At 37.0% G+C, this 17,500-nt stretch overlaps 1 protein-coding gene across 1 annotated transcript in view; it reads right to left on the bottom strand.

Annotated features, from left to right (window-relative positions):
- Positions 1-7,697: 7,697 nt before the first annotated feature.
- The window catches only part of LOC143034296 (uncharacterized), a 13,160-nt gene continuing 3,357 nt past the window's right edge, over positions 7,698-17,500 (bottom strand). The window contains exons 2-3 of the mRNA XM_076200232.1: positions 10,742-10,821; positions 7,698-10,185 (exon numbers count right to left, since the gene is read on the bottom strand). Coding sequence (XP_076056347.1) covers positions 7,698-10,185; positions 10,742-10,821 — 2,568 coding nt within the window. The remainder of the gene's footprint in view (positions 10,186-10,741; positions 10,822-17,500) is intronic.

Raw genomic sequence — 17,500 nt, 5'->3', positions numbered from 1 at the left:
TACGGATGTGAAGCCTGGGCTACTTACAGGCATCACATTAAAAAGCTGGAGAGATTCCATATTCACTGCCTCCAACGAATCCTGGGGATCCACTGGTGGGATAAAATCCCCCACACAGTGATAAGGCAGCGTATGAATATACCTTGCCTCGAAGAAATCCTCATACAAAGGCAGCTCCGTTGGACTGGCCACATCATCCGCCAACCCACCAATAGACTACCCCATATTGTTAATTATGGGGAACTTTACAATGGGCAACGTTCCGTTGGCAGGCCCAAAAAGAGAATTAAAGATCACACTAAGGACTCTCTTAAGAAATTCAACATCAACCCAGCAGCCCTAGAAAGGGAAGCATCCGACAGGAATCAATGGCGATCTACTTTGCAAAGAGGGGCATATTACTTTAGAGACGACTACGAGAAAAAGGCTGAAGCTTGCAGAGCTAGACGCCACACACAACGGCGCCCACATCTCGGGCAGCACGTGTGTGACCAATGTGGAAGGAGTTGTGTCTCTATGGCCGGTCTCAGGAGCCACCAAAAATTCCATGTAAATACATGAAAAAAAAAAACCTTCACCGTTTCACGCACGGAGTGACGTCGTCAACGTATCGATGGACAACAATAACTAACTAACTAATATATATATATATATATATATATATATATATATATATCATATATATAATATATATATAATATATATATATTGGAAGGAGGCCATTTTGAATACAGGCTTTGTTGAAGTCTACAGCAGTAGTAGCATTGTTCAACTTGTAAGAAGTACTCTCGATATTTCGAATGAGAGAGCGGAGGTTGGAGGTCAGGGTATTGATAGAATCTCCAAGGTACATGGTGTTTACTCTAGACGTCTTTCGACCCAATCAGAGGTCATCTTCAGAGCACACATGTCATCCCTACAGACCCCCATGCCATCCTGAAGCTCATCATTTTTTACAAAACAAAAAGAACATCAAGCCTCATCATGAAAAATAGTTGCCTCCCACAGACAAGGCCTTTACAAGAGGTGAATCTTATATACCAATTCCATTGCAACTTTGGTGACTGCAGTCGCCTCAATTCACGGTATATAGGTTCAACCACTACCACCTTGTCAAAAAGGATGACGGCACATTTGCAGGATGGGGCAATACTCCGTCACACTAGTAATACACATGGACACTCCCTCACCAGGCAACAACTAGAAACACAAACAACAATACTGTATCGTGAACAAGACAGAAGGAGATTAAGGATGGCTGAATCAATTTTTATTCGTCTGGATCAACCCTCCATCAATATCCAGCTACAGCCTGAAGTTTCACTCCCACCAATGAGGAAGCCCTACCAGCAACCTACAGGGAACCCGTCGGCACTCCGTGGGTAGCTATGCGGACACGACATCTCCCCCCGCCACATGACATCTCCCCCGCCACACCTCATATGACTTCCTGTCCCAGTGTTTCTTCGCGGGTACAAAATCTCCCCCCGCCACACCTCGTATGTCATTCCTGTTTTTATAGTGTATATTGTAACTCCTGAAGATGACCTCTGATTGTGTCGAAAGACGTCTAGAGTAAACACCATGTACCTTGGAGATTCTATCAATACCCTGACCTCCAACCTCCGCTCTCTCATTCGAAATATATATATATGTACATATATATATATATATATATATGTATATATATACACATATGTATGTATATATATATATATATTTATATATATATATATATATATATGTGTGTGTGTGTGTGTGTGTGTGTGTGTGTGTGTGTGTGTGTGTGTGTGTGTGTGTGTGTGTGTGTGTGTGTGTGTGTGTGTGTGTGTGTGTGTGTGTGTGTGTGTGATTCACCTTGGTCTTTGGAACACGTGTTGGACTCGTGATCGACAGCTATTTCCCTCCTGGGAGAGAGCTCAGAGCTCGTATGACCGACCTATGGGTAATGGTTTGACATTACACATACACACACACAACCAACTCCCCGCCCACGAGAGTTGTAGTAACGACTCAAAGCGCAGCGATACTGAAATTATTTTCAGGCCTGGGCAGAATTCGAACCTGGACCACCGTAGTGACAGTCTGGGACTCTACCAACCGCGCCACCGAGTCACACCGTGTGTGTGTGTGTGTGTGTGTGTGTGTGTGTGTGTGTGTGTGTGTGTGTGTGTGTGTGTGTGTGTGTGTGTGTGTGTGTGTGTGTGTGTGTGTGTGTGTGTGTGTGTGTGTGTGTGTGTGTGTGTGTGTGTGTGTTTGTGTGTGTATGTATGTGTGTGTGTATGTATGTGTGTGTGTATGTATGTGTGTGTGTGTGTGTGTGTGTGTGTGTGTGTGTGTGTGTGTGTGTGTGTGTGTGTGTGTGTGTGTGTGTGTGTGTGTGTGTGTGTGTGTGTGTGTGTGTGTGTGTGTGTGTGTGTGTGTGTGTGTGTGTGTGTGTGTGTGTGCGCGCGCTCGTGTGTGTGTGTGTGTGCGCGCTCGTGTGTGTGTGTGTTGTAGATTTGTTGTTTATTATCTACATTGAGTTCGGAGTAGAGACAAACGAAGTAATGGTTTGTTGGCTTTAATTTCCTTGTCTAGACTGCGCTACATCCTCGGAACAACCCCAAGAAGACCTCAGCTAGTTGCCAATTGTTCTATTTACAGGTACAAGGTGGCTGTGGCCACAACACTTAGCTATAACAATTCATTCTCTGCTACTACTACAATGTATAACCTTATTTCTACAATGTACAATACATGGACGGAGTATGGACACTCAGTATTCATGTATTGGTTGATTATTTACAAAAATGGAGAGATAAAATAAAAAAATATGCATAAATATATGTTTGTCGTATGCTGATCTTGCAGTTTGGACACAGGTGTCCCGGCCGCTCGGCCCAGATGTCCGATGTGAGGTCAGATGCCCTTGGCCCCTATGACCACTGTCAGGTCCAACACAATGGAAGTTCTCTGAAGACGTCGAACGTTCCATCTTGTACCAAATGCGTGCGTGCGTGTGCACGCTAGATATCTAAAGGATTGAACATTCCCTTCTATCATCCTGTAACAGATGATCGGCTCAGCTACCACCCACTGACCCCAGTGAGGTTAATGCTCAAGGAAGATAAGAAGTAGTATAAGGCCTTTGCAGAATTTTGGTATAAAGATAAATGCACATAGTATTGGAACAATGGTGATATCGGAAAATAATCATGATTAAAATAAAGTGACTTAATTGTATGAGCATGTGGAAGTAGATATTATTTCCGTTCAACTAGGTAAAATGCACTCTTATGAAGCTGTAGCTCGACTGCGAAGATTGTAACGGGGAGGGAGTAGAAGAATGCGGTGGAGAGGATCAGTGAGTTTCCTCTATTGTAGGGGTAGTGTGAGCTTGTGAAGAAACATTCTCTATCTCGAGGCCACGGGGGACTTTTTTTTTTATATGATCTTTGTGCAATACGGTCTTTGTAAGATCGTGCAACTTAAGTGTTTTGACTATTTTTTACTCAAGTCCAATGATACGATAGGGTCTAGGGAATTTAGGGAAGAGATTCGAGGTGGAGCATGTAAACAATGTCTCCAATTTTAAAAGTATAAGCTCTGGCTGATTTGTTATGCAGGGGGATCATTTCGTCCTTAGTCAGATGAAGAGTATTATGAATTCTTTCGATAAATAAAACTATTGAAATTTATTACTTTGACCATGATATAATAATTGAAATTGTAAATGGTAGGTAAATCTGAAACAAGAAGATCATATGGAAACCTTTTGTTCAAGCCAAGCAGGAAAAAATTAGGTGATTCCGATATTGACCTGTTAATGGAAATATTTATGCAAGCTTGAATCATGGGGATATGTTCATCACAAGAAGGGTCAAGATCAGAAGCAAGGTATCGAAGAAAATTGAGAATCTTCTTTCTATTCTGGCGTTTAACTAAGCTATTTGAACTAAGATGAGAAGCATTCGTGTTGCATTTTGTGATTTGAAAGTAATTACAAATAATGGTGGTACTATAAGCGCGTAACCTTGAATGTAACGCCTGTAAAATCCTAATAGACCAAGGAATGAACGTATGTGTTCAACAGAGGTAGTGAGTGGAAAATCAATGACTATTTGACCTTCTCCTGCGAGGTTAAAATTCCTTGGAGTTAAGAACATTCCCTAAGATGCGTATATCTTTCTGAAGGAAGGAGCAATTCTTAAGCTTCAATTTGAGACCTGCTTTTGCTAGTCGTGAGAAGACAGTGTGAAGAGTGTGTAAATGTTCGCTAACGGATTTAAATGCTATGATCACGTCATCGAGGTACATAAACACTGAACGACCTATGAGGCCTGCAAGGACTGTGTATAAGTCGTGTCAACACTGAAGAAGCTGAAACGAGATCCATGGCTAGTTGGAAGTGGTTGGTAGATACGTTGGTAGAAAAAGGGATAGATGACGAGTGCTGTATTTTCATGGGTTGGGTGTTTTGTTAACATAGTAGCTCCCAGGCGAGGAGTTGCATAAGTTCGCTCTCCGCTTTGAGTCATAAAAATGGCCGAGTGGCTGTATCCATTGCTGACGTAGAATTTTGTAACTTACGTGAGTTTTGCAGAGATTTGAGATTGCTTAAGTAAACAATATTGCATATAGACTTGTAACAACGAATCTAATTGAAGAAATGGTGGAGGAGAAAATTCAATTGGTTTACAATTGTAAGATCACGCCCTTTGGAGAGGATATTGAATATAAACATTAAAGATTACTGAACCAAAGAAATTACTACGTGACTGCAAAGCTCACCTAGAATCTCGCTTGCGTATTCTCGGGGGAATCCTTGAGTGTACCATAGAAAAGAAAGTTGAGTTGTACAATCATTTAAAGGAAGAAAATCAAGAAAAATTGGTACTGTTGAATTTTCCCCCTTGTTTGATGATTATACTATAAGAAAAAGGGAAGATATAATCATATATGAAAACTATAGAATCTCTTATAATGTATTTTGTCAGTGTGATCAGAATCCTATTTGGTCTTGGGTTAAATGACAAGGAAAACAAAAACAAATGAAACAAACACAGAATATTTAGTAAAATTAGATAGATGGACTAAGGAAATCGTTTCTATGATGAAGGATTCAAATTGGACAGAAAGCTCTAGTGACAAGTTAAAAGTTTCTCAGGTTACTAAGTTAATATCATTTGCACTATTGCTACACAATTGTGATGAGATAACTGCAGAAAAGCTATGCAGGATCTTAAAGAAACAATGGAATTAGGGGAGATAGATTACTTTCTTCAAGCTTATAGTGAAAGAAAAGCAATTACCGTAGTCCAAATGTCATGAAAACAGGAATGCAACAAGAGAGATAAGATAGGAACTCCAGGAGTGATTAAAGAAACAGGATCTGAACAAAGAGTTAGAAACATTCTAAGGAATGCTAATGTTTTAATTGTAATAACTGGGGGCATAAAGTTCAAGAGTGTTATTATGAGACTATTTGTAGGAACTGCAAATATGAAGGTCACGATGATTATCCATGTAGAAACCCATCTTTCTGTTTGTATCACAAACGAGTAGGTCATCGAACACAGGATTGTTGAGCAATACTAAATATTCGTATTCACCCAGAAACAAGAGGAAAACCTTCCGACAAACAACACAACCGAGCTAACCCTTTATCAAGAGACATTAACGGCTATTGTAAATAGACTATAACATTTGGAAGGATTTCTGTAGAACCCATCATTATGGGTCGATTTTTCAATAAACCCATTCAAATACTTATTGATATAGGATCTGTAGTCAATGATATAGCTAGCAAAGTTTTAAACCAATTGAAACCGGGAGTGAAAATCTTGGAAACAATCCATTGCTCATTGCAAGGTGTAACAGGAAGTCAGTTAAAACATTAGGTAAGACTGAGTTAGATGATATTTTACATAAAAAATGAGCACTTGCACATTCCAGTGATAGTTGTAGAAGAATCTGTTTTCCAAGGATACTTATTGATAGGATTTACAACAATGAGAAAAGTGGCATGATCATATGTCCTGCTGAGTTAGGGATCTTATTGAAATCACAATTAATGCCATTTCTAAAACCAGCTAGACTTAGAACTAGTATCTGTGATAAGAGAACTTATTGAAATATATAAGGAAGATAATAAAGTTAGATTTGATGTTAGCAGGGCAGAGTGGTCTATTCAAGAACAGATAAAACAAAAAGAAAAAAATCACATATAGTGAATTCGACTCAGGTGTTCAAGAAATCACAGAAATTAATCAGAATCCATCAACTCCAAATGAACCCTCACTATTTGTGGAAGGTGACGTAATAAAGTCGACATCATTGCACTCCAGAGCAATTAACATGGTGGAAGTACAGTAGAAAGGGGTCACCGCAGACTCCGAATTTTAAACCATCCCAGAATCAATTAGGATGAAATATTTGAAATCGGACTTGGGGAATTATAAGACACACAAGAACAAAGTGGAAATATTAGTGATTAGTATTATAAATAAAGACATAGTCTTAAGAAAAGGTACACATATAGGATGTTTTCAAGTCTCTTCAAGACCCATTAAGATTTCCAATGAGAGTACTGAGGAGGTGGATTAATCAATTTCATCAATCTGTTCAATTCAGGAAGTAACAGATCTGGGAGAGGGGTATAAGAGTCAATTAGAGTCTACTTGTTGTCCAGATTTAGAAGTAAGTCTGATTGTAATGCTTGTGAAACACAATAAAGCAATTGCTTTGCCGGGGTGGGCGCCTTGGTCAAAACAACTGTTTTAAAACGTCAGATCAAATTAAAACCAGGGACTCAACCTATTTATATACCTGCTTACAAAATACCACATTCCAAGCTAGCCATTGTAGATAAATTGATCACTGAAATTTTATCACAGGATATCATAGAACCCAGTCAATGTGAATGGAACTTCTCATTGATTCTGGTGCCAAAATCAGATGGTATCATACGTCCAGTTGTTGACTATAGGGAATTGAATAAACAGACAATACCTGATAAACTACCGTTACCTGTAATAGCAGATATCATTCGTAGTTTTGAACCGAGAATCAGTATTTTAGTACTATGGATATTAAATCTGCGGTCTGACAAATCAAGTTGCATAAAGATTCACGGAATTATACAACATTATCTACAACAACGGGACATTATGAGTCCATAAGAATGATATTTGGGCTATATGAAAGTCCATTAACTTACATAAGATTAATGAAAACAGTTCTAGATGGATTGTTAGGAAACACTGCCACTGTTTTTTTTTTTTTTTACAAGCACCCGGCTTCGCCAGCTCTGGCTTCGCCAGGGGTGCTTGGCCTGCTTCGCGCCATTGGGGCTACGCCCCCTGAGATACCCTCTGTCCTTGAATTTTCTTGTATTAATGAAGGTTTTACAAATAAAAGATAGATTTTTACAAATAGTTTTATCTAACATCAAATACAAATTTTGTACACCATTATTGCTTCATTTTCTTTCTTGGAGGGCCATCATCTTTAATATCTGAGTCCTCTTCCGAGTCGTAGACGCTTCCATCACTGTCTTCGAATATTTTTCCGTCATCATCGCTGTCGTCACTCAAAGCCTTCAAAAACTCCTTCATCATCTTCTTCATGTTCTCCTTATTCCTTTTCTTTTCATTTTTTTCTGCTCTTTCATTTCCTCTCTGATACTCTGAATCATTTCAATAAATTCTCCAGAATCACTCAGGAGGCATGATCATGTTGATGGCGTTTATTTCGCTGATTTTGTAGGCGGACTTTGGTATTACAGTGATCGATTGATCAGGTTCTTCATCTGCTATTTCGACTTCTGTTTCGTCGTCGTTAGACGTTTTCTTATATGTCTCTTCCACGATGTCTTCAAAATTACCTTTATAAAACCCTTCTCCGGAGAAAAGCTCTTTATACACGTAGTTGCGTGCAGGCTTCCTGACATAATCGTCTCCTTCCTTTTTATAGCCAGTGTAAACGAAGAGAGAATCCTGGCTTGTAACCCGTGAACATGCAACATATAGCTGTCCATGAGCAAAACAATGGGCACTATCAAGCAATAAACCACAACGTTCAAATGTCTGCCCCTGGGATTTGTTTATCGTCATGGCGTAGCACAATCTCCCTGGAAATTGTCTTCTCTTGAATATGACGGATGTATCTGTTGACTCTAATGTTACTCTGGGAAGTAAAACTTGTTCGCCTCTGTATGCACCTACCAAAATCTTCCCTACTATTATATTCTTCTGTGAATTTGTTATAAGAATTCGTGTTCCGTTACATAATTTAGGTGGACAAATATTCCTAAGAACCATTATGACAGCGCCGACTTTCAGTTTAAGTTCATGAAGGGGAATAGATGGACTATTGAGGGCATTGTAAACTGACGATTGAATATCCATTTCGTTATCCACGGAAGTGTCCTCACTTCGATAAACAACCTCATTTTCCTTCAATCTCTTGAAAACCATCTCGTTGATGTTGTCCACATCGTCATTTGTAGGAGAGATTGTTGCTCGTTTTTCAAAATATGAGACGTTCAGGAAAATTTCCTCGAAATCATCATATACGCGTTCTACTAATTCCTCTCTTTCTTTCACAACTACACCACATTCTAATATTTCTCCTTTTCCTAAATCCAGTAAATCTTCGGGGAACTTCTTGTTCCGAATGTCAGTTTTTGATAGACTCACATTCTCTGTCAGTTCCAATTTATTCAATTCTTCCCAGGAATAGCTTGATTTAAGACAACAATTCAATTCTTCACTTTTTCCTCCTCCCCTGACCACAGGAAGAATTTGTCTAAAATCTCCAGCACATACAAATACTATTCCTCCCATGAACTTGTCAACACCTAAAATGTCTCTTAGAGTAATATCGAGGGCAGTCATTGTATTTTTGTTAGCCATTACAGCTTCATCCCAGACAATCAAAGAAGTCAACTCAAAAAGACGTGCCATCTCAGTATTTTTCTTGACGCTGCATGCTCGTATTTCATTGTATTTCATTAACGGAATTTTGAACATGTTATGGGCGGTTCTTCCTCCATGTAAAACAGTAGCGGCTATACCCGAAGAAGCCACGGCTAATGCTATCTCTCCTCTTGAACGAAAAGTATCCAATAGAATATTCAACAGGAAAGATTTTCCAGTTCCTCCCGGAGCACTAATAAAAAACCCTCTTTTTCCACGTTTCGATTTGTCTTCTACACATTTCATTATGGTATCGTAACAATGCTTCTGTTTTTCGTTCATCATCACTTTTCGTTCCTCGACTTCTTGAGCCAGTACCGCTTTGTTGTATGATCTCTCTCTTCTTACAACATTAGTTGACTTTTCTCCGTTTCTTGAAGAAGGAAGACCGTATTGTTCGATTTTTCCTCCTCCACAGTTGAAGACCTTTTCTTGAATATCGTCAAGAGCATCGAGGTAAATTTCGTCATTATACTCTTCTAATCCCCTCAAATGTAGAAAATCACTCGCAAAAAGGTTTTTTGTCTCCTCCCATATGCTTCTTTGATCTTCCAGATCAGAGAATACCAACATACTCGCATATGTCGACCTTAGTTGGTCTCTGTTATTAGTATGGTTTATGATTTCCATTATATTTTTCTTCCACATTTCTTCGTCGTTGAGTAATTCCATGGCTTTTACAGCTTCTCTATATGTTTCGTACTCGACTCCCTCAACTGTTCTGAGGTCCTTGTAAGAAGTGGGTCCTCTTTTATGCGAAAGCAACATACGCAAATAAAAGAGTTCAACTGTTTTTGTGGTTACTGCTCGTACTCTTCCGAGGGCCGCGGTTTTCGTCTTTCTCTCAATCCACTTAGCTACTAATTTGTCGTATATGAATAAATTGGGGATTTCGTGATACAAAAGTGAAGCAGCGAACTCGTTCTTTTGACACAATTTGAAGAAAGATGTGAGTTGTGTATCCTTTAAGGTTTTCCTTAACAGTGTCTCTTCGTCGTGGTCTGCATTGAAAAATACTTCATTTTCCCCCTCCAGGTGCAAATCAAGGGTAGTAACAGGGGGAAAGCTCTTATGGATAGGATACTTGAATATCTTCCATGCTGCCGCGTTAGCGTTTACGAAGCGTGCATCTTGATAATTTCTTACCTCGTTTACTATTTCTTTATCCTTTTCAGTCTTGGTGTACAGTATGCGATCACAGCCCTTGCGTACTTTGTTACATAGGCTATGGTTTTTATGGAATTTGAACAGTCGACATTTATATGACCGTTATATTTGAGGCATAGATATGGGCTATAAGGTACCACCCAAGAATTATCAACTGTCACGTTTTTACCCTTAATTTTCTTCTCAAATGTATATCCGTCTTCTCCTTTTACTCTTCTTTTGTAAAGTGGGTAGCCATTATTTCCGAAAAATAGAGTATCTCTACACTTTTTCGGGAACCCCTTTCCACACAAATTTTTGCCGTCCGAGGAAGATTTCCCTTGGCAACAAAGTTGGGAATCATCAAAACCCTTGCAAGGTCCATGTATCATACACTTTGTAACAATATCATATAATCTAGGGTGAGTTTCCTTGTCTGGTATTTCTGCAGATATTATTTTGCTAACAAAATCGGCGTTAGCATTATGTCTCATCCATAACAAAATATGGACATGTGGGAGCCCTCTTTTTAGACACTCGACACTGTAAAGAGAGGCTTTAACTTTTCCAAATATACAATTAACGGTGAAATCATCAAGAAGACTATACACTTTCATCTTGAACAGTCTACTCACTAAATCTGGCCTGTCTGCTTTACATCCAGAAGCAGCATTTCCTCCTGTCTGACTCGTCGCTTCTTCCATTTCTTCCCATGCTGGGTTCATAGTGAACGTTATGAAAAAGTCAGGAGATCCATAATTTGTTACAAATGCGAGGGCGTCTTGTTGTCTTTGCTTCATATATCTTGGTCCTCCAACATATGAAGGAGGTATAATTATACGTGTGTGTGTGTGTGTGTGTGTGTGTGTGTGTGTGTGTGTGTGTGTGTGTGTGTGTGTGTGTGTGTGTGTGTGTGTGTGTGCGTGTGTCTGTGTGTGTGTGTGCGCGCGTGAGACTTATTGACCCACAGTCGGAGAATGAGATAAGATAGAAAATCTGTATATTTCGACCACTATCTGTGGTCCTCTACAGCAGAGTGATACATAGTGTGGAGTGTGACAATATATATAGTTAAGATGGGTATATTTGGGGATAGAGAAAAGCGGGGAGACTCAGGCTATATGTTCTTGATGAGGTCAGGGTGAAGGTTGGCTGATGGTGAGGTCAAGTCTGGCTGCTTTTGAGATGCATATCTCTGCAGCCATCCAAGTTATGCAATCTGGGGACCACTGACCTTTGGAGGTATTAAAATTAGGAATATGCTTAATCAGGGAGGATTCAATAATTCATCTTCGAAAACTGCATTGGGTGTAGACGATGACGGCATTATCCCAGTCCATGCGATGATCCTCTTTGCTAGTATGTAGAAACATTGCGGAATTTTCTTGACCATATTTGATTAAGTTTTCTATGTTCCTTATATCTTCTTGTCAAATCTCTTCCTGTTTGGTATATATATATATATATTTATATATATATATATATATATATATATATATATATATATATATATATATATATATATATATATATATTACATTTGCCTCCTGACCTCACATACGGAGTGAGCCCTCACTACTCTTATTTGTATCTACCGAAGAGAATTGCAGTTTGCAATCGAAATAGATTCCCCGTCTTCAGTCTTTTCTACTCCAACAGTGGTTTTAACGTGATATATATATATATATATATATATATATATATATATATATATATATATATATATATATATATATATATATATATATAAGAGCCCTCACTACTATTATTTGTATCTACCGAAGAGAATTGCAGTTTGCCAGCGACATAGATTCCCCGTCTTCAGTCTTTTCTACTCCAACAGTGGTTTTAACGTAATATATATATGTATATATATATATATATATATATATATATATATATATATATATATACGCATGTATGTATACATATGTAATAAAGTTGACAATATTGCACTCCAGATCAATTAACAGAGTGGAAGTGCAGTGTGTTTGTCAGTCCTATTAAGGTTTTAAACGAGAGTCCTGAGGAGGTGCAATCGTCAATTTCATCAATCAGTTCTAAACAGGAAGAAACAGATTTGGGGGAGAAATATAAAAGTCAACTAGGAACTTCTTGTTGTCTAAGTGTAGAATAAAGTTTAATTGTATTGCTAGAGAAGCACAATAAAAAATGCTTTGCCGTTGGAGGCTTTGGGCAAAACATCTGTTTTAAGATATCAGATCAAATTAAAACCAGGGATTCAACCTATCTATATACCGGCCTACAGACTACCACATTCCAAGCTAGCCATTATAGATAAATTGATCACCGATATTTTATTGTAGGATGTCACAAAACCCAGTCAAATTTAAGGAAATTTCCCATTTATTCTAGTGCCAAAATCAGACGTTACTAAACATCCAGTTATTGACTATAGGGAATTGAATTAACAGACAATACCTGATTCACTAACGTTACCGGTAATTGGAGATATACTTCGTATTTTGGAAACGAGAATCAATATTCTAGCACTATTAATATCAAATCAGCATTTAGGCAGATCAAATTGCATAAAGATTCTCGAAATTATACAGCATTTTCTTACAACAACGGAGCAATACGCGTTCAAGCGAATTTCATTTGGGTTATGTAACAGTCCATTAACTTATATGAGATTAATGAATACAGAACTAGATGGGTTGCTAGGAAACACAGCCAGGGGATTTCTAGATTATATTTTAATAGTTTTCCAAACAGCAAATGAGTACTTTATGAAATTAGATTTGGTGTTGATTGAAGCAGGGTTGAAAGTGAAAATTCAGAATGTAAGTTTTTGGAACATAACATATATATACATGGACTTAATAATACAGTGAACTTAAAGGTAGAAGCAGTAAAGCACTACTCAGTATCGAGGAATGTAGTGAAAGTTAGGAGTTTCTTGGGGTTGACAGGATATTATAGGAAGTTTATTAAGGGATATACAGACATAACTAATCCATTACATTCTTTGTTAAGGAAAGATTTAAAGTCCACTTGGAGTACTGAAGAACAAGAAGCTTTTGACAAGCTGGAAGATAAGCTTACTAGTTCTCCAGTTCTCGTTTTTCCTAATTATGAAAAATAACTCATTCTTTGTACTTTTTTTTTTTACTGACGTGTCAAACATAGGGTTAGGAGGCATACTGATGCAAGTAAGTGATGGAAAATTGCAACCGATAGCTTTCACATCGAGACTTTGTAATAATCCAGAGAGAAACTATTCCAAAGCAGAAAGGGAATCGTTAGCAGTGATATATACACTGGAGAGTTTTAGAGATTAGATATTGTATATGGACAAATCATACAGCTATTTAGAACTTACTTAGGCATAAGAATCTTAGAGACAGTAGCCTAAATCACACTATATTAATTCATTTATCTATTCATTTATAAATCATGCAATATGCTAAAATTTTCTGTTTTCCATTTCAGGATCTGTATCAACAGCTTCAATCCCTTCATCATCGGCTCCACTTGAATTATCTGCAAACCTGACTCCACCATTAAAAACGTCACTATCAGACTCCTCCACAGGCGCCACTTCTGCTAAATCATTTTCATCTAAAAGAAAGTCATCAACATCTCTGGACAGATTTATCACAAAAACTTCACCCTCTCAAATGGAAAATCTCGACAAAGAAGTTGCAAGAATTATATTTGCTATAAATTCACCATTTCGTCTTGTTCAGCATCCTCAGTTTCTCAAGATGGTTCAGAAGCTGAGGCCAGGTTATATTCCTCCATCCACAAAAGATGTTACTGATAAGTACTTGGATCTTGTGTATGAAAAGGAATATAAAAAGTGTGCAGATGACCCGAATAATTAAACTGTATGTCTTTCAATTGATGGGTGGTCTAACATCCACAATGAGCCCATAATATGTGTCACTCTAACAACATCCACTGGTCAGATTTATTTAGTTGACACAATAGACACATCTGAAAAACCTCACACTACTGAATATCTTCTACAACTTGTACAAAATTCGATCAAGAAGGCTGAACAAGATTTTGGTTGTCACATTGGAAGTGTTGTGACAGACAATCCAGCAAATGTCACCAAGATGAGAAAAGTCTTGGAGAAATAGAGTGAACCTGAGCATACTGTCCTCACATACGGACGTGCAGCACACCTACTAAATCTACTGGCTCATGACCTTGAGATTGATAATGTAAAACAGCATGTGGTCCATGTAGTTAAATATTTTAGAAATAATCATTATGCTGCTTCAAAGTATCGGCAGGAAGGTGGTCAGCGTCTAGTCATGCCCCAGGACACAAGGTGGAACACAATGTTAGACTGTCTCAAGGCCTATATAAATAACTGGCCAATTCTAATGAAGATCTGTGAAGTCAACAGGGAAGCTATTGATACTGAAGTAAGAAACAAAGTATTAAATTTAGGCCTAAAACGTTCGGCTGAGGAATTACTGGATCGATTGCAGCCAATAGCAACGGCTCTAGATGAGGTACAGAGTGACAAGTGCACTATTACTCAAGCGGAAGATGTTTGAAAGAAAGTACTTGGCCATTTCACAAACAATAAACAAGCTGAAAAACTGGTGAAAAAAAATGTATGAACAGTTTATCACCAAAGCTCACATACTTGCCAACATGCTTCATCCAGCACTTCAAGGAAAAATGCTCAGTGCAGAAGAGGTGAATATTACTATGGAGTATGCCAATGAGAAATATACAACACTTGTTCCTGTCATTATGAAGTTTCAGGCAAATTCACCTCCTTTCCAGGCGTTCAAGTTTACTGAGTCTGTGACCAAGACCCTGACAGATATTGAGTGATGGGATTCACATACAGCCATGTTAGACAGTGATATTCTATTATCAGTGCGTCAACTCCTAACTGCAGTAGCCTCATCATCAGGAATTGAAAGATTTTTCTCCTATGGACTTGTACACACAAAATTAAGGAATCGCCTAGGTAATAAGAAGGCAACCAAATTGGTCTTCCTTTTCAAGACAATGAACTCAAATGTAAATCATGATTAATGTAAATAAGTGTCCACTAACATCACACAATAATACATGTTAAGTCCGGCCAAAATTGGCATTTCAAAGCATAACAGTGTCTTAAAAATAGTTTCTTATTTCACTATAAAAGTTTATATTAACTTATACTGCATTGAATAGGTCAACAGTTGATATATTTGTCCTATATACAATGTTAGGTTTCTAGTTTTGATATATTTGTCCAATATAAAATGTTAGGTTACAAAGAAAGCAATGGCCTCCGCTAGTGGAGCCAGGAATCTAGGTGCGCACGTCCTGTGTAATAGTAGTCCTTGATATATATATATATATATATATATATATGTATATATATATATATATATACATATATATTTACATATATATATATATATATTTATATATATACATACATACATACATACATATATATATATATATATACATATATATATATACATATATAAATATATATATATCATTCAGTAGTTGGAGCAAAAAATAAATAAAACAAGAAACTGTGAATGTATATATTTCGATTGTAAGCTGCAGTCCTCTTCCGTAGTACAGATTGGTAGGAGTCTAATGTACTTACCAAAATAGGGACATGTGAAAGTCCATAGGACGACAACCCTAACTCATTTAGTGACCTAGGGATCATACAGTGTGGGGTCAGATGGAAGATGCCTATTAACGATGTTGGTGACCGTATTTCCGGATATCATTTCCGGAGACTACTGCCCCATTGAAATATTCATAATGGGAATATATTTTATTAATGTAAGTTCAACCATCTTCATTCTGAACCCACTACCAGATTTGTATATAAGCTCGGTTTTGTCCCAATCAAGATGGTGATTTAACTGACTCACGTTCTTGAACACTACCAAACTCTCATACACGTACCTGATCTAACATTTGTGTTCATTTAGCCATGTTCCCAAATCTCCCTGTCTCTCCAATGTAGGGTAAATTACAATTCTTGTATGGATCTAATATGCTAATGGATTGTGTTCTTCTTTCAACCTTTGTTAAATGTTAACTAAATTTTTATGGCAGTCGTTTAATAACGAGCTAGTTGCACCTTTTTGGTAAGAGGAAATTTGATGAAGGAGTTAACTGATTAAGAAAAGGAAACAAAAGGAAAAGTTTTTATATGTAAAACGTTTGGCAGTATTGGAGGGTGTTAGAACTTTTTTCTTGGCAGAGGGATTTACCCAGGAGCCAAGACAGGTAAGCTACAATGACAGGTTTGAACATGGTGAAATTTAATTCTCAGCCTAAAAATTGGGTGCGACAGGTCCTAAATATTCGGAGAAAAAGACCCAAAGCTATACTTTTATGATATATATATATATATATATATATATATACATATAAATATATATAAATATATATATATGTATGTATATATATGTATATATACATATATATATATATATATATGTATATAAATAAACAAATAAAAATATATATATGTATATATATATATATATATACAATTATATATATGTATATATATATATATATATATATATAAATATATATATATATATATATATATATATATATGCAAAGAAATCACAAAACACACGTGATAAACTATTTTTGCAGAAACCACCGGGAAATTGAAAAAAACAGATACCGAACGTTTTCGTCTATTTAGACATTTTCAAAGGTACAAAAAAGCAATACAGAAAGAAACAATAAATACATAAGAAGACAAGGATACTCGGAGAGGTCCCATGTTACATTTTATCACACAAAATTTTGTCAATAATAAAAGTGTCCAATTTAAATAAACCCAAATTCAAGTTCATGTTATTTCCAAAATTTCTTTTTATAAAACAAGATTCAATAATATTTCTTTCTATAAAATTATTACAAGAAGTAATTATTTTAGAATTTCCCCAGTCAATATTATGACCATAATCCCTTTGGTGGACAAATAATCCACTGGACACTAGCCTCGTTCTAATACTATATTTATGTTGGCCTATTCTTTTTTTCTAAGCCTTTGCCTGTTTGGCCTATATAAATAAAATCACAGTTTTTACATGATATGTTATAAATACACCTTTCTTTGCTTCTTGGAGAATTTTTGAATTAACAGACATGTTATTATTATTTTTAAATACTATCTGGATACCAAATTATTCAAAGAGGCTAGGATGATTGATTAAATTTTCGTGGTACGGAATTGTTAACATATTTTTATAATTAAATGGTTTGACCTGCGAAGTATTAAGAAAACATTTCCTAGCTTTGTTTTTTGTCTTATCAATAAGATGTTTTGGATACTTTAAATTTTCTCCAATGTCATAGATGAATTGTATTTCTTGATCCAAAAACTCAGGGGAACAAATTCTATAAGCTCTCAGGAA

Source organism: Oratosquilla oratoria, chromosome 17, assembly GCF_046742065.1.
Source record: "Oratosquilla oratoria isolate Oo_2021 chromosome 17, ASM4674206v1, whole genome shotgun sequence".
NCBI classification, from domain to species: domain Eukaryota; kingdom Metazoa; phylum Arthropoda; class Malacostraca; order Stomatopoda; family Squillidae; genus Oratosquilla; species Oratosquilla oratoria.
The sequence above is the reverse complement of the archived record's forward strand: the minus strand, read 5'-3'. Positions and strand labels throughout refer to the sequence as shown.